We start from the raw sequence: 24733 nt of genomic DNA on the forward strand, positions 1-24733 counted from the left end.
GCTCCTTCCAGCTCCTTTTCCCCATCCCTGCGATGGGGCAGGAGCTCCCGGAGAAAGTGCGTTAAGAGCAGCCGTGGCAGTCTTAGAAGGAGCGATCCCACTCCACCCACCTCAGCTAGAAAGCAGGTACTGAAATTCAGCTAAAAGGGAGGAAAAAAAAATCAAAGGAATATCACTTATTGCACTCAGTTTACTAGCGAACAGTGCAGGGGTGTCCGCACAAGCCGTTATCGCCTCTGTGTTATAGGGAGCGTGCAGAGAGGGAGGCGAGTCTCATTCTGACCTTCCCCGTCTTTAAAAATAGTGAAAGAAAAAAAAATTAGAGAACCTTGATGGCATCACTAAAAACGTGCCTAGTGTCCAGAGCTCCGTAGTGTCCTCAAGCAGCCAGCCGTTAGCAACGCGGGAACTAAACAGCCACGACGCCGTTCAGTATCCCCCAAACCTAAATTATTTTTTTTTTTTACAAGCTACGCTGCAAAGCCGCAGCAGCTGCAGCCTCTACTCTTGCAGGGCTCACGCCTGCTCCCGGGGGACACACAAGTGGGATTTTGGGGTGCCCAAGCCCTCCGTTCCCCCAGGCCGACGCCGTTTGCCGCGGGAGCAGAAGCGCGCCGCATGCACACAGAAAAGAGGGGCCCTGGCAGGTTTGCATCGCCCCCAGTGCCCCCTGCCCCCCTCTCCTGTTACTTCTTGAAGAACTTCTTGTTGAGGAGGAAGATGAGCAGGTTGACGTTGACTTTGGCTTTGTCAAACATCTTCATGACGGCTACGCCCTCGTACTGCAGCTGCAGCAGGTCCTGCAGGAGGGGCGGCCGTCACCACGGGCCCCCACGTAGGGGAAAATGGGGCAGGGGGAGGCGTCCCCACAGCACGACTGCCCCGTCCCTGGGGCAGGACCCCCCCCCAGCCCCCAGCTCCCCACCTGGTAGTGCAGCTGGAACCTCTCCATGTCGATCCCCATGAACTTGGCTTTCACCTGGAACCTCCCGGACTCCTCGCAGGGCACGATGTCGAAGATGACATTCCTGAACCTGGAGGGAAGGGAGGCACCCGCTGCCCAGGGGGGGCTTCGAGGCTCTAACGCAGCCCGAGGCGACCACGTAGCAGGTCACGCATCCGCTGCAGCCCCAAAAGCACGGCTAAGGCCGGATCCACACCCCGAACCCACCTCCAGCTCCGTCCCAGAGATGCCCAGAACAACTCTCCCCATCCCTGGGGTGCCCACGGCTCCGGCGCACCCCTGCCACCTCCCTCCCTGTGCCCGAGCTCTGTGCTGCCACAGCTCCCCCCCGGGGGCAGGGGTACGTACTGGCTGACCGGCAGGTCCTCGATCTCCAGCAGCACGCCCTTCTCCAAGAGCCGCGCCGCCGTGTAGCGCAGCGGCTGCAGCTTCTTGCTCTTCCCGCTGGCCCTGGAAGAGAAGGGACCACGCGCTCAGCTCCGGCCACGGGGAAAGTCCCCGTTGCTCATCACAAAATCCAGCTAGGAACGCAAAATTACATATATATTTCAATTATTGGAGTTTTTCCTTGAAAAAAAAAATATATATATCTATATCCGCACCTGTTACTGGCTGCCAGGTTGTCGAGGCAGGTCCTGATGTACTGGTTGTAGTAATCGATTTGCTCCTCATAAAACAGGGTCTTGGAGTCGAGGCCTTGCAGGGTCTGCCTCAGCTTCAGCAGCTCGCCCTTGCGGTGCTGCCGGTAGCGCCGCTGGTTGCGGATGTCCTGGAGGAAAACGAAGCCTCTGAAGCTGACAGAGCTCGCGGGGAGCTTTAACGGAGCAGCAGAGCATGGTGGTGGGTGGGCTCAGGAGGCAGCCTCCCCTCTCGGAGCGGTGCTGCACGGATAAAGTCCTCCCATCTCCCCTGAGTGCACCTAAAAGGGCTGCCCCAGCCCCAGCCCACCTTGGCCAGCTCGTTAACGAGCCCCTGGTACTGATGAGCAGAGTCCACGAGCCCCAGGCTCTCCAAGCGCCGCAGGTTGCGGACGATCTTGCGCTTCTTCTCCTCCACGGAGAGCTGGCTGTTGGCGGCCAGCGAGCGGTTGCGTTTCAGCTTGTCGGGGGTCTGGGCGTCCCGCAGCGCTCGCCTGCGCATCAGGTGCTCGTGGGAGGCTTCCTGGGGACCAGGAGGGGGACGTTTGACGCGAGGGACTGGACTGGGACCCCAGCAGATGGAGCAGACCAGCTCCCAGCCCACACTTTGACCCCAGCCCCAGGCTCTCCGAAAAACCGAGCCAGCTGCTGCTGGAGCACACGAGCAGGAGCCAAGCCATCGAGCAAGGCAGGACGGCGTAGTGCTCGCAGCCTGCTTGCCTCTCCCCCATGTGATTGTGATTTTATCTCATGCCCATCCTACCTCGAGGTCCGAAGCCGGTGTCTGCAGGATCTCTGGCAGGGACCCTCCTGGCTGGGACTGGATCACGTCCACCAGCATCTGCTTGGTGCTGGGGACAAGAGAGAGGTCGGGCGCCTGCTCCACACCGCTGCAGCAGCTGTGGGTTATTCAGGTGCCTTCCAAGGGATTTTTTTGCTCCCCTCGAGCCTCCTGCCCCCAGAGACGCCCAGGATCCCGAACGGCCCAGGCTGTGGGGTGGCCGTCGCCGTCTGTCTGTCCCCAAGGAGCCCGTGCTCACCTCAGCAGCAAGCTCCTGGCGTCGCTCTCCTCGCTGCTGGCCTCCAACAGTGGCTTGCCAGTGAGGGTGAGGGAGATTTCCATCTTGCTGAGCTGGGCGAGCACGGCCCCAGTGCTGCTCTCCGCTGAGCTGGGAGCGCTCTCCCCTGGGGGGCACAGAGCAGAGCGGGGTCGGGGAGCGGAGTCGGCATCCCCTGCCCAGCGCAGGGTCGTGCCCAGAGCCACCGTGCTAGAGCTTCGTGGGGAGGAAAAAAAACCACCACAAAGCCAAAAAAACAAAAGCACGCATCCCTCCCCTCCGTCCCGTGGTGGGTGTGCAGAGCTGCTGCCCTCCCCAGGCCGAAGGACAGCACGTAATTACCGGGAGATTAAACCTCCCCGGCGAGATAAGGCAGGCACCACGCTCTGCCTCCTACCACGGGCACGTCCCTGCTGCTCCGGTCCTGCACAACCCCAGGCTGCCAAACGCCGACGTGGCAGAAACCTCTGCAAAAACTGCTCGGCAAAGCCCCGGCGAGCTGGAGCGGGGGCTTGGCAGGGAGATGGGATCCGCTCGGTGCGCGGGGAAGGCTGTGACCAGCACGAGGCGCTGCCTGCAGCGGCTCCGGGAGATGCTGAAGCTCTCGAGACCCGCTCCGTGCCGACGAGGGGCCGGGCGCTACGTACCGACGAGGGACTGGACGGTGGGAAGCTCATCGAGGTCTTCCAGGAGCTCGTGCAGGGGATCCCCGTGGTGCGGTGCGATGGAGTCCTGGTGCTCGAGCAGGAGCTGGGTGGTGCAAGGGAGAAGAGTCGGTGGCAAAGGGGCACGTGAAGAAGCAGGGCTATGATCAAAAACCCCCAGGGAACGATGCGAATGGGGAAGTCCCTTCGCAATCCCCTCTTGTGCGCAAAGTTAGGAGGTTCAGGGGAAGACAAACAGCAAAGAATCCCACAAAATATGGATCTGTTGTTTAAAAAGAAGTCCAGGAGGAGCTGTGCTCGTGCTGGCGTACAGGGGAATGGGACAAACCACAGCAGAAAAAAAGCCCAAAGAGCTGGGGACAGCAGAAATGGGACCACTCGCCCTGCCCGGCGAGATGGGGTGGGATTCAGCCCCACGGCTGGCAGCAAAGAGCTCACGAGTCTCTGCTGGGAATTACGAAGTTACACGGGTGGGATCTGGGACACCAATGCCCCACGCTGGCAGCTGGGGACAACAGGGAGACAACAGGAGTCACCAGGGAACCAGGAGCTTGCCTCGGTACGGTGCCACGCGGATCTCCTGAGCTCCAGCGGCTGCTGAGGCTGTTTTACACCAAACCTATTGCAGGTGGCCTCACACCCTCACCTTGTGCGTGTCGATGAGCTCCCCAACGGTGATGTAGATGACCGGCTTGGCCACCGCCACCGTCTCCGAGTACTCGTCCACGTTGAACCTCTCCTCAGGCTCGGGGACGCGGCAGGCGGCGGCGATGAACCTCCTGTGGGACCGGCGGCGTCAGTGAGCCCCAGGGACACCGCCGCCACCCCTCGCGCCCCGGTGCTGACCCGGAGCCCACCTGAACTTGCCGTGGGTGTCCTCCAGGTAGCGGTTGACCGCGCAGAGGTGGGCGTTCTCCCCATCGAAGACCTTGCGGGCAGCCGCGTGCTGCAGGACTTTGGCGACGGAGCCCAGGCTGCGGCGCTGGTCGGGGTGCAGCGTCGCCCCAGCCGAGATGTCGACGATGTCGAAGCCGTCGGGGGCCACCACCGCTGGGTTCATGAAGCGGTAGTAGAGCAGGTTCCCCACGACCTAGGGCACAGGACAGCCAGGTGTCGGGGACCACGGCAGGAGCTCAGCAGGGAAGGCCGCCTTGTCCCCGCACCGCAGGGTGGGACCCTCCCGGAGGGGACACTCCCGGAGGGGACATCAGCGCAGGGAAGAGCCCACAGCTGGCATTTCCTTCGCTGCTCCGGGAAAACGTTCAGACTTCAAGGCATTTTTAAGTCACGAGGGAAATGGCAACCAACACATGTGTCTAAACAAGATCCTGGCTCCCCTGGGTGCGCAGGTTCCAACCCCACCAAGCAGCACAGGTCCCCACCTTGTCGACCTCCTCCTCCGAGGCTTTGGGGAACTTCTCAGCCAAGGATGTCCTCAGGATTTTGGCCACGTAGCGCATGCCATAGCTGGAGAGAGGGCAGGGAGAGGTCCGTCAGCACGCATCGTCCCTCAGCTCCTTCTCCTGCCCAGCTGCCAGCCCAAATCTCCCTAAAAGCCCTCATCCTGGGACTCCCTCAAAGCTCAGCTTCTTCCTTGCGGGCACCCAACACCGACAGCAAAGCGCTCAAATTCAGAGGCAAAGAGCACCAACCCAACAGGGCGTTAGTGGAAGAGCAGGAACCGATTATTTTGGGATTTCTCCTTGCTGGCAGCTCAATAATGGGACAAGCAGCCCCCCCCCATGGCCCAAGCTCCCTTCCTAGGACCTTGCTGAAGCTGCCTTCCAGCTGAGAGCCCTGCGGGGCCGTGCCCAGCAGCCCTCGGATACATACGGGATTTTGTCTACGGAAGAGGTGATGGCAGAGACGAACTTGTCTGTCGTCGCAAGAAGGTTACGGATGGAAATATCGAGCCGTCTTTGGACCTCGGGGTGGCTGAGAGCTTGCTCAGGGCTGACCTCGTAAGGGAGCTTGCTGCAGGCAGAAGACAAGGTCCCCATCACCGTCCCGTCCCCCTGTGGCTGGGCCGAGCTCCCTTACCCTGCTCCTGACCTCTTCTGCCCACTCTGCGACTCCGTCTGGTTGACCCACGCCTTGTAGATGTCCACGGGGTTGGTGCGGATGCTGAGGGTCTTGTCCTGCAGCACCTCCTGCACCGGGCCGCCCAGGATCTGCCGCAGGGCGTTCTGCCCACGGGCGTTGCGGTAGAAGCTGACCACCAGCCGGATCACCGTGGCGTTCCCCGTCAAGATGTCGTGGATGTGATCCACCTTGGACCTGGGGAGAGGTGGGAAGGAGAGGAGGAACCGGCTCAGTTGTTCCCCGACACAGGGCTGTGAAGGGAGGCAAGGAGCCAGCAGCTGGAAGGAACCACCACGTCCCTGCTGACGTCTCCAGGCCAGGCTTTTTCCGAGTTTGTCCCCAAATCGGGGCACCCCCGGCCACCCACCTGATCTCCTCCTGCAGCGCCGCCTTGAAGAGCTGGAGCAGCAGGTAAGCCTCCCGGGGGTTGGAGGCGTAGTTATAAAGCGTGAAGATCACCGACTCCATGAACTTGGTGGACTTGTTCTGGGGCATCTGGAAGATCAGCCTGGCCAGGTACCCGGGCTGGGTCTGCAGGGAGGGACGGCGAGCACCCCGCTAAGCCCCAGCGCCACGGAGCGGTGCGGGACCAGGGTCCTCCCGTCGTGCTGGGCACGGCCGAGCGCCGCCAGCCTCACCTGCAGCAGGTAGAAGAGGTGCTGGTAAGCCTCCAACTTCTGCCGCTTCTCCTTGCTGAGCGACTTGAGCCCCTTCTGCTTGTCTAGGGACATCATCTCCGAGAGCTGCTCCTTGTTCTTCTTGGTCAGCTTCTTGCAGTGGGAAACCACCTCCTGCAACGAGGACAGAGCGGCCGTGGCAAGCTCCGATTTCAGCCCAGCCTCCGCGGGGAGGCCACGGAGCTCGCGCCGCGCTCCCGACCTGCAGTGTGATCCGGTTCTTGACCAGCAGCCCGATCTTGATGTCCATGAGGTCCAGGTCGCTCTCCAGCTGCTGGCTGGCCCGGATCCTCTTCACCACCTCCTCCCGCAGCCGCAGCACCTCGGCCTCCTCCCAAAAGTCCTGCTGGCTCTGCTCCAGCAGGTGGATGAAGCGCCGGACGATGTTCAGCGGCGGGCTCCTGGCGTGGACTGCAGCCGGGCACGGCGCACCATGAGCGCCGCGGCCCCCAGCGGAGAGGGGCAGGGTCCCCTCCCCGACTAACCGGGGTCGCTTCGGAGGGGAGACGAGCAGGCACTTACCTAGCATCCTGTAATCCCCGCGGGCCTTGTTGGCTCTCACAAAAGCCTGGATTTTAATTACGGCTTTAACCTGCCGAGACAAACGAGGGGTGGGGGATGCAGCCCTGCGGCGAGCCAGGCAGTGCCAGGACCGGGGACCCGCCGGTGCCCGTGGTGGGGGCACCCCAAACCCCACAGGGATCTCAGGACGCTACCCTCGGCCTCATGAGGTGCTGCACGCCAGCAATCGCTGCATTTCACGTGCCCACGGGCAGCAGGCGCCTTCCCCTAACCCTTCTCTCCCCTCTGCTGGCGATCTCGAAGCCCCTGCCGGCTTTTGAGCGAACCGGAGCGGTTTTTCTCTCCTCACCCTCCCCGGAGCCCACCAGCCTGGCACGCAGACGCACCGGGCACTTTTTCTTTCCCCCAGCCCTGCACGAGGACGCAGCAGCTTCTCCCTCCTCTCCAGCCACCCCACACACACTTGGGGGCTTGGCCACGCGTTCAGGGGCCCCCAGGACCTCACCGTGGCGGTGGGCAGCGCTCTCAGCCCCCAGCCCTCACTCACGTTCCTCCTGAAGTAGCGCAGCCTCTCCTGGTACCTTTTCCGAGCCTGCCACATCCTCACGCCCGCCTGGATCTGAGAGAGACGTCGATTCGACCCCGCGGGGACTTGCGTGGGCAGAGCAAGGCCAAGCAGCGGGGGGGGAAAGGGGAGGGAAAGCTCTGCTCTTGCGAGCCACGATGCCTCTAACGCGAGCTGGCAACAAGCTCCTGCTGTTTGTGCACAGCGCCTGGGGCAGGACCCGCAGCACCACAGCCAAAAGCCAGGTTTGCCACGCCGCATCCTCCCCGTCCCCACGCGCTGCCCGGCCACCCTGGGGCTCAGCTCTGCTCCCCCTCAGTGCCTTTTTTTTACCGGGCAGGGAGGGAAACGCCGGCGGGTGGGGATGCAAAAGTAGGAGCAGAGGGCAAAGAAGGGTGGCTGACCTTGACCGCAGCATCCGCATGGGCTCGCAGGTAGCGCAGGCGCTCCAGGTAAGCTCTGCGCTGCTTCTGCCCCCTCCACCAAGCCTGGAGAGAGAAGAGAACTGCTACCAACCCGCGCGAGGCCACTGCGACGTCCGGCTGGTGCCCTGGAGAACGCACGAGACAACGCAACCACAACACCCAGCACAGAAGAGACGAAACCAGAGCCCTGAGTGGCTGCAGGGAGAAAAACAAGCCCTGCGCTCCCCTTATCAGCGCTCCACAGCCCCCGAGGCTTGGCTGCTGAACGCACGGAGCAGCAGGTGCCCGGTGCTCCACGCACCACGGACTCGCTGCTCCAGGCACCCCAAACCCCCCCGGGAAACGCAGCAAGCGGCGCCGGCCGCTCGCATCCCCTGCTCGCAGCGGTGGGACGGATCCCGGCTGCCTCACCTGGATGCGGAGGGCGGCCGGCTGCTCCTCCCGCAGGACGCGCCAGCGCGCCGCGAGCTGCTGGCGGACGAGGAAGCCTCGCAGCCGAGCCTGCAGCCTCACCACGAAGGGGACGTGGGACGCCCAGAGGCGCTCGCGGTCGTGCGCTGCGGTCACTTGGGTGATGACCGACTGCAGGGACACAAGGCACCGGGTCACAACCCGACAGCGCCGCCGGCACCCGCCCGTCCCCGTGCCCCCCGGACCTGGATCTCCTCCCGGCTCAGGTGCGTGGTGCAGAGCTCGCCGTCGCGCGGCCGCTCCCAGCTGCCCTCGAAGGTCTGCAGGCTCAGGAAGTACTCAGCACCATCCTGCAGCCTGTGCTGCACCCAGCGAGGCTTCGTGTTCCCTGCGCACCGATGGAGAGATGCTGGGGGCCCCCGCTGGGCTCCTGGGGCAGGGATGCACCCCAGGACCCCGTCCCCCTTAGGGCAGGGAAGCACCCCAGGACCCCGTCCCCCCCGTGAGGGTTTTGTTTCCCCCGGGCTCTACCTGCTTGCCTCTTGGTGGCCGCCAGCGCCGCCAGCTGCTCCTGGTACGCCGCGGCACAGGCATCCACCATGCCGCGCAGCGCCACATCGGGGTTGCGCAGCACCCGCAGCGTCTGCGCCGCCTTCCCTTCCTTGATGGCCTGGTTGATGGCGGCGGTGCCCAGAGCCACTGCGGGAGCAGAGGGGGGGGGGCTGACGGCGGCCCCTTCCCGCCCAGCAGCGCCCCGCTCCCGCGGCACGGGCGGCACTCACTGCGCCTCGCTGCCGCCGCGTCCTCGTTGGCCCCGCAGACCCCGCGCTGGATCTCCTCCCACCAGAGAACGGCTCTGTCGTCCTTGGCGGCCTGTGGGGTAGAGAGACGGGGGTCTAGCAAGCTGGGGAGCCCCCACCCAAGTGGTTTTACGCCACGTCGCCCTCTGGGTGCCTCCTCCTTGGTGCCCCGCGGCTCCCACCCCACCTGGGCTTTCAGCGCCCGCGCCCGGGCGAGGACATCGTGGTAGCGCCGAGCGGCGGACACGGTGACACCGGGCAGGGCGGCCGCGGGCAGCAGCAACGCCGCCAGCGTCTTCTGGGGATCCGCCTGCAGCAGCGCCTCGTTGATCAGCCGGACGGCGAGGATTCCTGCAAGGAGGGGGGGACACGCGGCTCAGCCCCCCGGCACCCCAGGGGTGCACGAGGTTTTCCGGCGTCTCTCCCCACGCCGGCTCTCTTGGGGATTTGCAGAAGCATCTGCTCAAGCACGCGCCGCGCGGGCACGACTCACTGTCGTTCTCGTCTTGCACCGCTGAATTGGTGGCGTTCACGCAGTCCTGAACGTCGTTCCAGGTCAGGAACTCCGCTCCTGCTTTCCTAAATTGGCCTTTCAGCTGCAGTAAGTCGTCGAAATACCTGCAGGAGGGACACGGGGCGATAGCTTAGAGCATTTTAAGCAGGGAAGACTTCTGCCAGAACCAGCTGCCTCGCTTCCCCGGTGGGGTAAGGGAGGCACAGAGCGAGGCAGCTGGTGGAAGAAGCCCCAGCGCCGCCAGGATCCCTGGCTGTCCCCTCCCAGGGGATCTCCCCAGACCATCACGCCAGCGCCATCTCCTTACCTCTGCGCGTTTCCATCCTCCACGTCCGACAGCCCCAGGGCAGGGCTGCCCAGGCTGCTCCAGAGCCCGTCGGGGTCCCCAGCGTCCAGGGCTCGGTTCACCAGCGCCACGGCTGAAAGCATCTCCACGGCCACAAACAGCTCCTCCTGCACCAGCTCGCCCTGCGCGGGGCAGGCGGAGATGCTGAGCCCCTGCACGGCCCCGCCGCTCCCCCTCACCCCATCCCGCAGCCCCCACAATCGTGCAGGAAGCGCCAAGATTCCCCGCTGGGAAGCGGAGCCCCCACCCTTGGGTGCTGGCGCTGCAGCAGGGCCAGCTGGTGCTGGTACAGGGGGGCAGCGGGCGGGTGCACGGCAGGCAGCTGCGCCGCCGGCTCCATCAGCGCCTCCAGCGTTCGGTCCGGCGTCCCGCGGCGGATGGCAGCGTTGATTCGGCTCACGGCCTGCAGCACTGCGGGAGACGCCAGGGGATGGGGCTGCAGGACGCGGCCGTGCCCCCACAGCCCCGCGGAGCTCGGCCGGGGATGAGCCGAAGGCGCCGTGCACCGCGGCCACTCACTGGCTCGCTCCTCCTCGCCCTTCTCGTTCGCCGCCGCGATGCCCGCGGCCACCTCCTCCTGCTCCAGCAGCTCCACGTAGCCCAGCTCCTGCAGGAGGCAGGAAAAGGGGGAGGCATCTACAAGTGCCCCAGGTCCTGCTTGGCCCCAGCTACCCACGGCCACGAGGTGCAACCCCAACTACCAGGGCCTTCTGCTGCCGGTCCGCGCCGAGCTGCTCCAGGTAGCGGTCGAGGTTGTCCCGCCGGAGGTGGCGCAGGGCGAGGACGGGGTCCTGCAGCGCACGGTACAGCGCCGGCGCGTCCTGTCTCTCCAGGGCATCGTCCACGTCCTCCAGAGCTCCTTGCACTAGGAGAGAGGCCGGGTCACACCTCCGGGAACGAAGCAAGCCGCGGCTGAGACCACCAGCCTCACCAAACCCCACTGATTTCTCCTCGGAAACGCGCACCCAGCCCCGCTCCCTGCCAGCTCTGAGCACCCAGCTCCTGTCTGCGCGCCCAGCGCCCCCGGCCAGGCTCTCCTGGAGCACCGGGACAGCACCCTGGGGCCCCCCCAGCAGGAACGCCGCGCTCACCGTTCGCCTTGTTGATGTTCCCCTGTATCTCAGCCTGCGTCAGGCAGCGGTCGTAGATGTCCTCGCCCTCCGGAATCGCCCGCAGATGCTGCAGATGGGGCGCCCCCCCTGAGCTTTCCGCCCTGCCGAGCTCTGGGCTCATTTCCCAACCCAACCCCCTCAACCAGCCCCAAAAGAGAAACCCTTCCCCATCGCTTTTTACCCCCAGATTCCAACCAGGCGGCTCCTGCCCCCCTCGCAGGCCCTCAGTGCCGTCCTCACCCTGTTCCTGGCGTTGCTGCCCTTCTCCCTCTTGGCCCGGTGCAGCACCTCCTGGTAGGCGCCCGCCAGCCCCGGGCGCAGGTCGAGCAGCATCGCGCTGGGGTTGAGGAGCGCCTCCATCGTCTGCGCCGCCACCCCCTGCTCCACCGCCTCGTTGATGGCCAGCACGGCGGCGTGGACTGGGGACGGGGTGGGATGGGGAAGCGTGAGGCCGTGGCATCCCTTACGGCGCCAGGGGTTTTTGCACCAGCTGGGCTGGCTGCTGGCGGAGACGGCAGCGGGCAGACGCGCCGCACCGCTCCCCCGGGACCCCCTCACCTGCCGCTTCGTCCACCGAGAGCTCGTCGGCCAAAATGCCCCCGATCTTGCTGAAGGCAGGCAGCTGCAGGCCGTACTTGTCCAGCTCCCGCTGCATGTTGTTGATCTCCTCCTCTGGAGCCGAGCAGAGGGGTCACCGCCCGGCCCCGCACCGCAGCAGAGCTCCTCCGGCGAGCCCGAGGGGCGCAGCAAACCCCCAGCGGCACCAAGCAGCTTTGGGAAAGCTCCCGACAGCTCCTTATTCCCTCCTCCCTTCCCCCAGGGGGACCTGAGGGCAGCAGTCCCGTACCTGTGAAGTCCACCTTCCCGTACAAGTCCTGGATCTGCGGAGCCAGCCCCAGCTTGAAGAGGTACAAGCTGGAAGACGAAGCAGACGCACGCCATGACCGCTCGGTCTCGCCTCTCCCTCCCCGCTCCAGGTCCTTTGGGTACCAGGACGGGAAGAGGAGAGCGCGGCAGCCCCGGTGCCACCACGACGCCCGCGGCCACCTCCCCGGGCGACCCCAGGGACGTTTCAGGAACAAACGCGGTGGTTTCAGACCCACCTGAGCGCGTGGATGCAGTAGACCACCCGCGGCATGTTCTTCTTGTCGTAGATGTCGGTGGTCTCCGGGTGGAAGAGCTGCCAGCACGGCGAGGTGGCCGTGAGTGCCACCAAACGCCACCGCGTCCCTCCGAAAAGCAGCCAACGGCACCGGCAGCGAGCCAACCCCCGGAGAAAACGGTGCCGAAGGTAGGAGGGAAAGAGACGAAGCCCCCCCTCCGGGCACCGGCGTTTCCCCCCCGATGCCACGCAGCCCCCCCCCCCCTCCCCGGGGACGCCTTACCGAGGGCAGGCCCACGCGGCTCATGGCGTCGCGCCAGTGGTTGATGTTGTCCGTGTGCCGAAAGTGGAGGCCGCTCGCCTGGGGGGGGTGGTGGAATCAGGCTGGGCTGAAGCTCCGGGATTCCCCCTCCCCAGTCTCCCCCAAACCCCAAAGTTAGGCACAAAAAAAGGCAAAATCTACCCCCGGGACAAGGCAGCTCGGAGCCCCCGCTTCGCCAAAACACCCCGAGGCCGCTGCGATCAGCCCCTTCCCCCCAATTTTCAGAGCTCCATCAGCTGGGGGCTTCGCACCCCCCCCCCCCCCGGGAAGCCCCACAGCCACCAAAGCCAGGAGAAACCCCCCCCATCAGCTGCCGGAGCAACACATTTGCTTTTTGCTGATTTTTTTTTTTAATGCTGCGTGAGAAGCCCTTTTTTGCGTGCAGACATTGCCCGGATGCCTCAAAACCTGTGTTTTTTTTTTTGGGGGGGGGGTGGAGGCCTTGAGGAACGTGGTCCCCCCCACCCCGTGCCACGGACTTGCCTTGTACCGCGTCTGCTCGCGGTCATAAATCTTCTTGGCAGGGACCACGTCGGGGGCGAAGCAGTGGCCCAGCTTGGCCAGCAGGACCCCGTTGCGCAGGCTCTCCTCCAGCTCCGTGGGGGGGGGCAGCTCCTCGCCCAGGCAGGCCTCCATCCAGCTGGGAGGGGGGGGAGAAAAGGGGGGGGGTCACGGACCCCAAAACACCACCCCAAACGGGAAGGGTGCGCCCAAAGGGGACGCGTCCCCCTCCCTCCGTGCTTACGGGGCCGCTTCGCGAGGGGCTCGGCTGCCCCGTAACGGGGGAAGGGGGATGCCCACCCCACGGGGCTTCTTCCCGTTCCCCCCCCCCCCCCCCAAGAAAAAAAATATTTGGGGTCTATTTTGAAGCGGGGGGGGGGGGCTCCGGCCTCACCGCTTGGCTTCCTCCAGGCGGCACAGGTACTGGTAGGCCACGTTCTGCCGCCGCCGCTCGTCCATCTCGTCCGCCGTGAGGCGCTCATCTGGGGGGGCACAGGGACCCCCGTCACCCCCCCACGCTCGGGGGGGTTTTGGGGTGTCCATAACCCCCCCCCCTCGGAGGAAGGTCGCCAAAGGAAAGCCGGGCTTTCGGCACTTTTTGGGGTCAGGAAGGAGGCTTCCAGCTCCCCCCTTTCCCAAATGGGAGCTGGGGGGGTCCCACAGCTGGGGGAGGTTTTGGGGGGGGGGGCTGGAAATAGGCAGGGGACCCCAAAAGTGCTGGGGGCAACAGCAGCACGCCCCAGCCCCAAAAACACAACCCCCCCAGCCCCAAACGTCAAACACACACACAACCCCAAAAACAGCCCCCTGGTCCCAAAACCACCCCCCCAGTCCCAAAACCACCCCCCGGTCCCAAAAACCCACACACACAGCCCCAAAACACCCCCCCAGTCCCAAAAACACATCCTCTCGTCCCAAAAACACGCACACCCTCGGTCCCAAAAACACGCACACCCCGGTCCCAAAAAAAAACACACACCCCCGGCCCCCAAAACACCCCCATCCCCAAAACCGCCCCCTCCGTCCCCCAAAAATCAACCCCCAGCCCCAAAATCACACACCCCGCCCCTAAATAACCCCCCCCAGCCCCAAAATCAACCCCTCCGGCCCCAAATAACCCCCCGCCCAGCCACAAACAACCGCCCCCCGACCCCAAACCCCCACCCCCGGCCCTGCCGCCCCCTCCTCGCCCCCTGCACCCCCCCCCCCGCTCCGTTGCCCCCCTCCCCGCTCACTCCGGAGCGACTCCGGCCCCGCTCCCTCCATGGTGCAGCCGCGGCCCCGCCCGCGATTCGAATCTCCCGCCGCAGGGCGGTCACGTGGGGCCGCGCGGGGGCTGTCGGGACTTGTAGTTCTCGGCGCGGGGCTGAGGCCTGCTGTGCCGCCCGCCGCAAGTGGCCGCTGGTGTCACCCGTCACGGGTGGCTGGTTGTGTCACCCGCCACAAGTGGGTGGTTATGCCATCCGTCGTGGGTGTCCGGTTGTGCCCCCTGTCCCAAATAGATGGCTCTGTCACCCATCACAGGCGTCCGGTTGTGCCACCCGTCACGAGTCGCCAGTTGTGTCACCTGTCGGGGGTGGCCGGTTGTGCCACCCGTCACAAGGGCCTGGTTGTGCCACCCGTCACAAGTGGCCGGTTGTGTCGCCTGTCACGGGTGGCCGGTTGTGCCCCCAGGCGGCCGGTCGCGCCCCCTGTCACAAGCAGACGATTGTGTCACCCATCCCAAGCGCCCAGTTGTGCCACCCACCACAGGTGGCCGCTTGGGCCACCCGCCACAGCCGCCACGCGCCCGCAGGCCCCCGTTACCATGGCACGGCACGGCCCCACGGTGGCGGAGCTGAAACCGGAGCCTGCGGGGCCATTGCGGCAGCGAGCCCTCCCCGCGGAGCCCTGGCCTCGGCCCCGCGTTCCTGCCGCTCCCCGGGCACCCAAGGGCCGCCGGTGGCCGTCACCAGCCGGCTGCGAGGCCAGGTGGCACTCGGGGACACCTCAGAAAGCCTCATCCTCCGCCCAGGGAGCCGTGCTTTGCTCCCTGCCCGCTCGGAACCTAAAACGACAACAGTAAGTGCAGCCGGGCGGCACGCGGTCCTAAAAGAAAACCCCAAATAAAAGCCTTCCCCGCCGCGCCTCCCCTCTGCCCGCGCACGCGATGAGCAGAGAAGCCGGGCTGGGGTCCCCCGTGGGAAGGTTTTTCCTCCTGTTTTTGCAGCAAACGGGCTACAAACCTGAGTGGTAATGATAATGAGTGATAATAAGAATAATAATGGTAATGATGATAATAATGGTGGTGAGGAGGAGGGTGGTGGTAATAAAAAAAATAAGAGTAGTAGTAATAATAGTAATTGTGATTATAATGATAATAATGATAATAATAATAATGATGATACTAATGGTAATAGTAAAATAATAATAATAATAATAATAATAATAATAATAATAATAATAATAATAATAATAATAATAATAATAATAATAGAATCTGCTTGTGTTGAGGAGTGCCAGGACTCTGGCTGTGCTGTGCCAGGCTGCTCGGTGCTTCTTTCTTGCAGGTGTGTCACTGCCCATGGCTGCAGAACTGAGAGCACAGCCCACAGCCCCCACGGACCCCACAGCCCCCACGGACCCCACAGCCCCCACAAACCCCGCAGCCCCCACGGGCCCCACAGACCCCATGAACCCCGCAGCCCCCACAGACCCCGCAGCCCTCGTGGACCCCACGGCCAGGAGGAGGAAGAGTCGGAAGAAAGGGAAGGAGAAGCTCGCGGTGGTGGAGGAAGCTGAGGAAGGGGGGAACGGTGCCGCGGGGCGAGTGGCCGAGATCGAGGGGCTGACGCAAGCCGGGCACCGGGCGCTGGGGCTGCGAGACGTGCGGGGGGCCCTGACGTGCTTCAGGAAGGCGTTCCTGCTCTCGCTGGGCACCGCGAGCCCCCGCCTCCGCAGGGTTTGCGCCTTCAACCTGGGGGCTGCCTACGTGGAGGCTGGGAAGCCCAGAAAGGGCCTAAAATTCCTCCTCGAGTCCCAGCCCGCAGAGGGTGAACCCCTCAGGGGGCTTTATTTCAACATCGGGGCGGCTGACGAGGGGCTCAGGGACTTCCCAAAGGCTCTGGAGTATTTTGGCAAAGCGGCCGGGCCGTGCCGCGCCGGCAGCCAGGCGGTGGAGATGGGCTGCTGCTACCTGGGGATGCGGGAGCCAGCACGAGCCGCCCGGTGCTTCTTGGAGGCCGCGCGCAGCTACGCGGTGGCCGAGAGCCCCGAGGCCGCCGCGGTGGCTCTGAGCAGGGCGAGCGGCTCCATGCTGCAGAGCCGGCAGTTCGGGGCGGCAGAAATCGCACGGATCCTCACCTGGTGTCGCTCGCTCTGCGACAGCATCGCCGACCCGGCCCTGCGAGGTAACGCCGCGCCAGCCCCTTTGCTCCCAGCGCTTGGGAAGCGCCGATCCCCACCCGGCCTCTCCTCTGCGTCCCGCAGGGAAGCTCTACAACGAGGTCGGCCTCGGCTTCTCCCAGCTCCACATCTTCTCCCTGGCCAGCGAGAGCTTCGAGCGAGCCCTCGCCCTGTGCCAGGGCACGCTGGGGCGGCGAGGGGAGGCTGCGCTGCTGCAGAACCTGGGCGCTGCCCGCAACGCACTGCGCAGCTTCGGCACGGCCCTGGGCTTGCACCGGCGAGCGGCGGCGCTGCACGGTAGCTCGCGCCAGCGTCTCTCGTGATCCCCTCTTCTGGCTCCGAAATGTGACCCCCTCGCTCGCTTCGCAGGTGCCGTGGGGAACCGGAGGGCCCAAGGGCAGTGCTTCGGAAACCTGGCGTACGCCTTCAGCCAGCTCGGGAACCACGAGGCTGCCGCAGAGAATTACCTCCACGCCCTGCAAGCCTTCCGGGATTCGGGTAAGGGGACGCAAATCCCGGTCACGACGGCCCCGTCTGCCTTGCCGGGGTCTCCGCAGCTCCCAGCCAAGGGTCCGAAGGGGATCAGTGACGCTACCTCCCCTGCGCCGTGCCGGCCAGCACCGCCGTCCCCTTCACCTCGCAGGGGACGTGCAGGGGCAGTGGCAAGCATGCGAGGGGCTGGGAGCCGCCCGCTTTCACCTGGGGAACCCCCAGAAAGCCGTCAGGCACTACCAGGAGGCCCTGACTCTGCTGTCCCACTGCCCGGTAAGGGAAACCCCAGGGCCAGACCCTCCGGTGCGTGGTGAGCGCCAGCCCCAGCGCAGGGACAGACTCACCTGGGGGGGCTTTCTCCTCCGCAGGGCACCCCCAGGGCGGCCGGCGAGCGGATCGTCAGCCAGCTCACCCGCGCCCTCCAGCACCAGCTCTGCCTCCACCGCCACCCCTCACGTTGGGGTGCCCCGGTGCCGGTGAGCAGCACCCCGGGGCTGTTTGGGGTGCTGGGAGCCAGACGGGGCCTGACCCCAGCTCAGGGTTGCAGAAATGGGGCCGGGGATGGTTGCTCAGGGGTGGGGATGCCAGCAAAGCTCTGCACCGGAGGCGTGCGTTTTCTGCCGTCTCCCCGAGGTGTGCAGCTGCTCGCCTCTCCTGACAGAGCCCTGCTTTGGGGTTTGGCGGACAGGGACCCGTGCGTGTGGCCCCCGGGCCACCCGTCCTCCCTGCCGGTGCCCCGCAGGACCTCAGCCCGCTGCAGTTTTGCTCCGTGCTGCCCCGTGCCAGTGGGACACGGCTCCGGGGAAGCGAGGCGTGAGTAGGAAAGCTCCGGCCACGCCAGCAGAGCCCGGTGTCCTGCCCCTCGCTCCTCCATGGCTGAGTTCCCAGCAGCAGCCATGAGATAAATCTTCCTTCCCTCGACCCCAGGTCCTTCAGGGAGAAAGTTGGGGACGAGCCGCACCAGCCTGCGCTGGGAGCACAGCCTGGGATTCCAGGTAAGAGGGTGCAGAGTGTGCGCCTGGGGTGGAGCCCACGTGCCCTGGGTGCTGCAGAGGGAAACGCTGTGTTTGCCCCCACACTGGCCACAGTCTTGGGAAGAGAGATTTTCAGAAAGTCAGACTTCCAGAAATCGGGATCGGCATTTTTTCCCTGACTTGCAATAAAAAAACCAGAGGGGCACATCGCCTGGTGCTGGGCAGAGGAGTGGGGAGGCAGCAGCGGGGAGAGGAGCAAAGCAAAAAAAAAAAAAAAAACCCTCCCGGAACAATTATCCGAGCAGCGAGGGGAGAACCGAACCCCATCCTCTTGCCAACTACGACCCAGCTGACATCTGAGCCACGCGGTGGCTTTCAGCCAGAGGCGAGGCTTCGGCACGGCTTGTGCCGGCCTCCTGCCTGTTCGCCCTTCCTCCCCGGTGGCACAGGAGCAGCAGCCCCGGCCCCCGACCCCGCAGCGGAGCCCCAGGCCCCTCGCCAGCACCCGGCCAGCTCCGAGGAGGATGAGGATGGCCCCAGCACACCTCTGGGGCGTCGCAGCCAGCCCCACGTTAACGGGTGGGTGAGAGGCACAGCTCCCTGCACCGAACCGCTGCCTTTTAGCCCTTGCAGCAGCAGCAGAAGCAACGCAGCGAGCGGCATCGCTCCGGGGCCTGCTGCAGGCTCTGGGATGAAGGCGAACATCCACGGCTGTGCTGGATTTCAGCCGAAGCTTGCGCAGGGACAGGACGTAGGGACTGCGGCGACGGTTGGCCAAAACACTTCTGGCTGGCATCACACGTTGGATTTTAGAGGCCGCGTAGCAGAGGGAGCGTGGGCGCGGGGGTAATTCAGGCTGGGACGTGGGGACGGGTTGGTGGCAACGGGATCGGGCAGCGTTTGCCCCACAGCGCTCCCCATTTTGCTCTGTGCTTTGCTCCCAGGCACCCGAACAGCACCCGTCCGCGGCCGGGAGGTGCGTGCCGAAGCAAAACCCGAGCCCCCGTGCCCCCAGCCGCTGTCCCCATGCTGCGTCTCACAGGGCACGGCGAGCACAAACCGCGGTGGCCGCGCTCCCCGGAGCGGTAGGTGCTGTGCGGGGCCGCGGGCTGGGGTTTTCGGGCGGTATTTGGGCACCGCAGCTCCTTGCAACGCCCACGTCCCCCCCCCTCCCCAAAACCACTCGCGGCGCCCAGGCGCTGAGGTCCGGCACCGGGGAACCCACCCCAAACCCTGGCCCCGCAGGCGGGGCGGCGGGTCCGCGGTGGGTGCCGGCGGGTCCGCGGTGGGTGCCGGCGGGTCCCCGGTGGGTGCCGGCGGCCCTACAAAACCCCCCGGTGGCCCCCACCCTGCACCCCCGCCCTGTGCCTCGCAGGATTTGGGGACCGGGCCGGGGCAGCGGGATGCCGTCCCGCATCTGCAGCCTCCTGTGACGGCGGCGGGACGGCAGGAGGGCGGCGCGGAGCCCCCCGGGGCCACAAGCGGCCCCTTCCACCGGCACAGCCGCAGCAGGAGCCGACCTCGGCTGCGCACCCTCCCGCACGCCTCCGGACCCTCGGCCCTCCACCGTTTTGCTGGAAACCCCCCCAAAAATAAAGCAAGAACGGTTCGAGGGCCTCTCGCCCTTCCTCGCTCCCACCCCAGCGCCCCCCAGCGGCCCCCCCCCTGCGCCCCGAACCGGGAAACCCGGGGAGGAGCCGGCTCCGGGGCCGCCCCCTGCGCGCGCTCCGTGCTGCTCCGGGCCGAGCAGGGCCGAACCGGGCCGGGGCGCTGCATGCGGGGTCCTCGGGGGCTGCTGGGGCTGGGGCTGGGGCTGCTGGTGGCGGCGGGGGGGGGGCGCTGCCCGGGCCGGGGCTGGAACTGGAGCCGCCCCCGCTGCGCCATGCACGGCTCCAGCGCGGGGGGGCTGCGCTTCCTCGGGTAAGGGGGCGTTTTTTGGGGGGGGGGGGGGGGGTTGGGGGAGAGGTGGGTGCGGGGGGGGTGGAGGGGGTGAAAGGGGGGGGTGGAGGGGGTGAAAGGGGGGGTTGGAGGGGGTGCAGGGGGGGTGGAGAGGGTGCGGGGAGGTTGGAGAGGGTGCAGGGGGGGTGGAGAGGGTGCAGGGGGGGTGGAGAGGGTGCGGGGAGGTTGGAGAGGGTGCAGGGGGGGTGGAGAGGGTGCGGGGAGGTTGGGGAGGGTGCAGGGGGGGTGGAGAGGGTGCAGGGGGGGTGGAGAGGGTGCGGGGAGGTTGGAGAGGGTGCGGGGAGGTTGGAGAGGGTGCGGGGAGGTTGGAGAGGGTGCGGGGAGGTTGGAGAGGGTGCGGGGAGGTTGGGGAGGGTGCAGGGGGGGTGGAGAGGGTGCGGGGAGGTTGGAGAGGGTGCGGGGAGGTTGGGGAGGGTGCGGGGGGGTTGGAGAAGGTGCGGGGAGGTTGGAGAGGGTGCAGGGGGTGTGGGGGGGGTTGGAGAGGGTGTGGGGGGGGTGGAGAGGGTGGGGGGGGGGTTGAGGGGGTGCAGGGAGGTTGGAGATGGTGGGGGAAGTACAAGGGGGGGGCTGGCCCCCTGTCCCTGGGTGTTTTGCAATGCCAAAGTGGGGTGGGGGGTGTTAGTGCAGCGGCACGCCCGTGCTGGCCCTGGTCCTGTAGCGCTGGGGTCCCCATGGGTGCCCGCAAGGGGTCCCACGGGTGCCCGCTGCGCCCCCAGGCAGGAGGAGGCCCAGGCCATCGACCAGGAGCTCTTCACCGAGTACAAGTTCAGCGTGGACCAGCTGATGGAGCTGGCGGGGCTGAGCTGCGCCACCGCCATCGCCAAGGTGGGTGAGGAAGCGGGGAGCGGCACCCTTGGGTGCCCACCCAGCCCGGTGTAACCCTGCCCTCCCGCCCGCCCCAGGCGTACCCCCCCGGCTCCTTCACCAAGAGCGTCCCCGCCGTGCTGGTCGTGTGCGGGCCGGGCAACAACGGAGGCGACGGCTTGGTGTGCGCCCGCCACCTGAAAATGTTTGTGAGTGTCCCGCACGGGGCCGAGGGGAGCGGGGCCGGCCCTCGCCCCCTGCCCCCAGGGTCCCAGGACCCGCGAGGTTTGGGGTTTCTGCTCCCCCAAACGGCTCCATCCTTGTCCTCGCAGGGCTACGAGCCCACCGTCTATTACCCCAAGCGCCCCAACAAGCCGCTGTTTGAAGGTCTGACCACCCAGTGCCAGAAGATGGACATCCCCTTCCTCTCCGAATTCCCGGCAGAGGTGAGCAAATAGCACCCCAAAACGGCACGCGGTCCCCCCTTGGGGCCGTACCCCCACCCTGGGGCTGGTTTTCCCCCCCCGCCGCAGGCTGCGCTCATCGACGAGCTCTACGGGCTGGTGGTGGATGCCATTTTTGGGTTCAGCTTCACGGGAGCAGTGCGGGAGCCCTTCGGCAGCATCCTCAGCACCCTCGAGCACGTCACGGTGCCCGTGGCCAGCATCGACATCCCCTCGGGTGAGTAGCGGCCGGACCCCCGGGGCAGAAGGCGCCCGGACGGGGTTTCCCCTGCTCCAGCCCGGCTTTGGGGTTCGTTGCAGGCTGGGACGTGGAGAAGGGGAAGGCGGACGGGCTGCAGCCCGACATGCTCATCTCGCTGACGGCGCCCAAGAAGGCGGCGCGGCATTTCGCCGGCCGCTACCACTTCCTGGGCGGCCGCTTCGTGCCCGCGGCGCTGCAGAAGAAATACGCGCTGAACCTGCCCCCGTACCCGGGGACAGACTGCGTCCTGCAGCTCACCTAGGGCTGGGGGAGCTCGGGCGGCCGCGCTGGGCACGGGCACGGCCAAGCAGGGCCCAATTCTGCCAAAGGTGCAGCTCTGCGCCAAGAGGAGGCTCAGCACCGCGCGGGGTTTCAGTGCTACCCAGCTCCGGCAGCGGGATCCAGGTTTGCTGCAGGCTGCCAGGGCTGGGGTTGGGGTTAGAACCTAATTTGAGTGCTTCTAGGTGTAGACACAATCCAGCATCTGTCATACGGTGCACTTCAGGAGTGTTTCACTGCAATAAAGTTTTATTGATGCCCTCGGGAAACAAACCAGTGCTCGGTGGGCTCTGCCCTTGTGTCCCTCGGCGGTGGACCCGTAACAAACACGTCCCAGCCCTAGCACTTGGGGGGATCTCAGCGCACCCCAGGCCGGAGGAAGGCTCCGTGGGTGAAACAAAACTCCATCCAGCCCCAGCCCAACAAGCCCAGGAGGCTCACGCAGGGCTCGGCCGCAGCTCTGGGTGCCCACCGGTGCCGCAGGCAGGATTGGTGCCCTCCCAGCCAGGCGGTACCGGCGGCATTCACTCCTCCTCCCTCCGCTTCTTCTTCCTCTTCTTCTTCTTGGGGCTGTGCCCAGCCTGCTCTGCCCTTTCTGCCTCTTCTAGAGGTAATTCTGTCTCAGCCAGTTCTTCCTTGTCCTTCTTTTTCTTCTTCTTTCTCTTCACAACCTTCTCTTCCTCTCCTTCCACCTCCTCTTCTCCACTTGGCTCGCAGCTCTGCAGCGCCTCAGCCTCAGCTCCATCTCCAGCCCGTTTCTTTTTCTTCTTTTTCTTCTTCTTCTTCTCCTGCAGCTCTGCGCGCTGGGGCTGCTCCCTCTTTTGCTGGTACGTGGCGAGGAAGGCTCGCTCCTGCTCCTCCAGGCGCGCCAGCTTGGCGCTCATGGTCAGGCCGTGACGGGCCCCCCTGCAACAACCCCAGGTTTAGGGTGCTCGCAGCGGGGTCCGGCGCCCCCCGGGGCAGAACGCGCCCCCCTGAGCCCAGCCTGCCAGGAGCGGGGAGCCCAAAAACGCAGCTCCCCCCTCAGCCACTCACTTGTGTGCTGTGCGGCCCCCGCATGCTCTCACCAGCTCCTCGTCCGTCAGCCTGGGGACACAGACGGGACACATCACCCCCAGCACCGGCGTGAGCCGCAGCAGGGCTCCCCCTGCCACCCCTGTCCCTCCCTCCTTGCCTCCGGGCCGAAGAGCGGTCCAATTTCTCCTCCTCCTCCTCCTCGCTGCTCTCCGAGCCCGCAGGCAGCTTTGCCGGCTCCTCCCCGCGTGCCGTGAGCGTGGCCGCCTGCCGTGGGAAAGGGGGACGTGGAAAAAGGGGCTGCAAAGGGGCCACAGCAGCAAGCGGCTGCCAAGTCCGCGGCGCAGAGCGGGGGGACGCGCGGCTCGCGGCAGCTTTCGCAGAGCCGCGTCCCGAGGCGTCACCTTCACGAAGCGGCCGTACAGCTTGCAGCCGGCGCCGGCGGCCTTGCGGGGCTTCTTGTAGCTGATCCCAGCGCGCTGCTCACCAAGGGTCCTCACGCAGACGCCGTCCTGCGGGAGCAGAGGTGCAAACGGGCGCGTTTCGTCTGCGCATGTTGCCTTCATCCCCCCGCGGCGGTGGCGCTGGGGACCGTGCTGCGCCGGGCACTGCGCGCCTCAGGGGCTGCAAAAAACCCCGAAGGCGACCCCAAACCCCTCTTCCCGGTGAAATTCCCCGCCGCCCCCTACCTGCCCGTCCTCCACAGCGATGTTGGCCGCGGACTCGTTGAAGACGTGATCCCACCAGTGGAAGGAGAACTGCTCGGCCGCGTTGTGACCCACCTGCGGGGCGAAAAGGGGACAGACGGCGGGACAAAAAGGGGACAGACAGGGGGACCCTCCAAAGAGGGGACAGCCACCAGGACCCCCAGCACACCCCCCGGGGTGTGTTTTGGGGCCACAACCGGGGCTGGCCCCCTCCCGTCGCCCTACTCACCCCCGCGCTGTCGCACTTCACCCTCACCCTGAGGGCCTGGCTGATGCCGTCCTCCCGCTTGCCCAGCCCCTTGCCTGCGGACGGAGGGAGCGGCGCTCACGGGGGCTCCCCACGCAACCGGGGGCTCCGTGGGGCTGCGGCCCGAGGGGGGGGGGATGCCCTGGGGGGGGGTTCTCAAGGGAAAGGACCCGAAAGGAGCCCCGAGAGAGCCCCAGGCCTGGCTGCACCACACCTACAGCCCTGCTGCCACACGAAGGATGAGGACACGGCGTGGCTTGCCCGTGGAGGGCGGCGCCGTGCCCCAGCACCCATGGGGACCTCCAGGAGCCACGGGGACCCCTGGGAGCCCTGAGCAGCCACGGGGACCCCCAGCAGCTGTGGGGACCCCTGGGAGCTGTGGGGATTCTCGGGAGCCACCCACAGGGGACCCCCGGTAGCCGTGGGGACCCCCCAGAACCTGTGGGGACCCCTGGGGACCCCTGGGGACCGTGGGGACCCTCAGGACCCCCAGCAGGTGTGAGGACCCTTGGGACCCCTGTGGACCCCCAGCAGCCGCGAGTCCCCCCGGGTCCTACGGGGACCCCTGGGAGCTGTGGGGACCCTCAGGACCCCCCGCGGCCCCCCAGCACCGACGGGGACCCCCAGGACCCGTGGGGACCCCGAGCACCCCCGGGGACCCTCAGCATCCCCGCGGCCCCCCGGTACCCGGGGGGGCCCTCGGGGACCCCCAGCAGCCCCGGGGACCCCCGGGGACCCCCAGCAGCCCCGGGCCGCACCCTGCCTCCAGCCGTGCCGCCTCAGGAGGCCCTCGGCGAAGCTCAGCCCCCGGCCCCCCGGCCCCGGGGCGCTCATGGCGGCGGGCACGGCCCGGCACGGAGCGGCCCGGCCGGGGCGGGGAGGGGAGGGGGAGGCACCGCCCCCGGGGCGGGCCCCGCGCGTGCGCGGTGGGGGGGGGGGGCATAAAGAACCCCCTCCCCCCCCCAAGGTCTCCCCTGTGCAAGGCAGGACCCTGCAACCGGGGGTCCCGGGGGTCCCTAAGGGTCCCCAAGGCTTCTGGGGGTCCCCCCGGGTCCTGGGGGTCCCCACAGCTGCTGGGGGGCCAGGGGGGGTCCCAAGGGTCCCCAAGGTTTCTGGGGATCCCCCCGGGTCCTGGGGGTCCCCACAGCTGCTGGGGGGCCACGGGGGTCCCAAGGGTCCCCAAGGCTTCTGGGGGTCCTGGGGGTCCCCACAGCTGCTGGGGGTCCAGGGGGTCCCAAGGGTCCCCACAGCCGCTGGGGGGCCACGGGGTTCCCAAGGGTACCCAAGGCTTCTGGGGGTCCCCCCAGGTCCTGGGGGTCCCCACAGCTGCTGGGGGTCCAGGGGGGTCCCGAGGGTCCCCAAGGCTTCTGGGGGTCCCCCCGGGTCCTGGGCGTCCCCCACAGCCGCTGGGGGTCCCCACAGCTCCCGGGAGTCCCAACGGCTCCCAGGCGTCCCTGTGGGTGC

The 24733-nt window shown here is 66.5% G+C and overlaps 3 protein-coding genes across 6 annotated transcripts; 1 reads left to right on the forward strand and 2 right to left on the reverse strand.

Annotated features, from left to right (window-relative positions):
• Nucleotides 1-409: 409 nt before the first annotated feature.
• Nucleotides 410-14933, reverse strand: IQGAP3 (IQ motif containing GTPase activating protein 3). Its single transcript, XM_083813082.1, has 38 exons — nt 13940-14933; nt 13099-13186; nt 12687-12843; nt 12165-12242; nt 11883-11959; nt 11627-11694; nt 11338-11451; nt 11020-11198; nt 10759-10846; nt 10369-10532; nt 10187-10274; nt 9915-10078; nt 9629-9789; nt 9301-9425; nt 8995-9158; nt 8790-8880; nt 8539-8706; nt 8253-8395; nt 8008-8178; nt 7576-7659; nt 7154-7225; nt 6607-6676; nt 6287-6495; nt 6046-6198; nt 5775-5938; nt 5378-5602; nt 5159-5299; nt 4708-4792; nt 4183-4415; nt 3972-4104; nt 3308-3410; nt 2643-2787; nt 2366-2453; nt 1913-2125; nt 1567-1733; nt 1313-1414; nt 926-1034; nt 410-800 (listed from the first exon to the last, which is right to left on the reverse strand). The coding sequence occupies exons 1-38, from the start codon at nt 13968-13970 to the stop codon at nt 687-689; spliced, it is 4929 nt and encodes a 1642-aa protein (XP_083669208.1). The 5' UTR covers nt 13971-14933; the 3' UTR covers nt 410-686.
• A 427-nt stretch (nt 14934-15360) lies between these two features.
• On the forward strand, nt 15361-21574 carry LOC310887299 (uncharacterized protein). Of its 4 annotated transcripts, none has more exons than XM_083813088.1 (13): nt 15361-16093; nt 16173-16385; nt 16458-16586; nt 16732-17056; nt 17242-17393; nt 17508-17575; nt 18004-18133; nt 18499-19474; nt 20230-20338; nt 20416-20526; nt 20650-20763; nt 20851-20998; nt 21082-21574. In XM_083813088.1, exons 1-13 carry the CDS (start codon nt 15376-15378, stop codon nt 21282-21284), a joined length of 3396 nt encoding a protein of 1131 aa, XP_083669214.1. In that variant the 5' UTR covers nt 15361-15375; the 3' UTR covers nt 21285-21574. The 4 variants fall into 4 exon arrangements, with proteins under 4 accessions (XP_083669214.1, XP_083669215.1, XP_083669216.1 ...); XM_083813089.1 differs by having other exon boundaries at nt 17269-17393; XM_083813090.1 differs by having other exon boundaries at nt 17323-17393.
• On the reverse strand, nt 21526-24162 carry GPATCH4 (G-patch domain containing 4). The gene is made up of 7 exons (XM_083813164.1): nt 24028-24162; nt 23252-23325; nt 23005-23097; nt 22720-22827; nt 22476-22582; nt 22337-22387; nt 21526-22207 (listed from the first exon to the last, which is right to left on the reverse strand). The coding sequence occupies exons 1-7, from the start codon at nt 24101-24103 to the stop codon at nt 21826-21828; spliced, it is 891 nt and encodes a 296-aa protein (XP_083669290.1). The 5' UTR covers nt 24104-24162; the 3' UTR covers nt 21526-21825.
• Nucleotides 24163-24733: the final 571 nt, after the last annotated feature.

This window comes from Anser anser (assembly GCF_964211835.1).
Source record: "Anser anser genome assembly, chromosome: 28".
NCBI classification, from domain to species: domain Eukaryota; kingdom Metazoa; phylum Chordata; class Aves; order Anseriformes; family Anatidae; genus Anser; species Anser anser.

Bases quoted from the DNA above. Each gene is read 5' to 3' on its own strand.
- IQGAP3 (XM_083813082.1), bottom strand. From the start codon at position 13,970: ATGGAGGGAGCGGGGCCGGAGTCGCTCCGGA. The intron at 10,533-10,758 runs GTGAGCGCGGCG...CCTCTCTCCTAG, and splicing joins GAACATCAACAAGGCGAACG to TGCAAGGAGCTCTGGAGGAC. The intron at 4,416-4,707 runs GTGGGGACCTGT...CCTGTGCCCTAG, and splicing joins CGGAGGAGGAGGTCGACAAG to GTCGTGGGGAACCTGCTCTA.
- LOC310887299 (XM_083813087.1), top strand. From the start codon at position 15,376: ATGAACCCCGCAGCCCCCACAGACCCCGCAGCCCTCGTGGACCCCACG. The intron at 16,587-16,731 runs GTAAGGGGACGC...TTCACCTCGCAG, and splicing joins GCAAGCCTTCCGGGATTCGG to GGGACGTGCAGGGGCAGTGG. The intron at 20,339-20,415 runs GTGGGTGAGGAA...CGCCCGCCCCAG, and splicing joins GCGCCACCGCCATCGCCAAG to GCGTACCCCCCCGGCTCCTT.
- GPATCH4 (XM_083813164.1), bottom strand. From the start codon at position 24,103: ATGAGCGCCCCGGGGCCGGGGGGCCGGGGGCTGAGCTTCGCCGAGGGC. The intron at 22,828-23,004 runs GTAGGGGGCGGC...CTGCTCCCGCAG, and splicing joins TCGCTGTGGAGGACGGGCAG to GACGGCGTCTGCGTGAGGAC. The intron at 22,388-22,475 runs GCAAGGAGGGAG...CTGTGTCCCCAG, and splicing joins GACCGCTCTTCGGCCCGGAG to GCTGACGGACGAGGAGCTGG.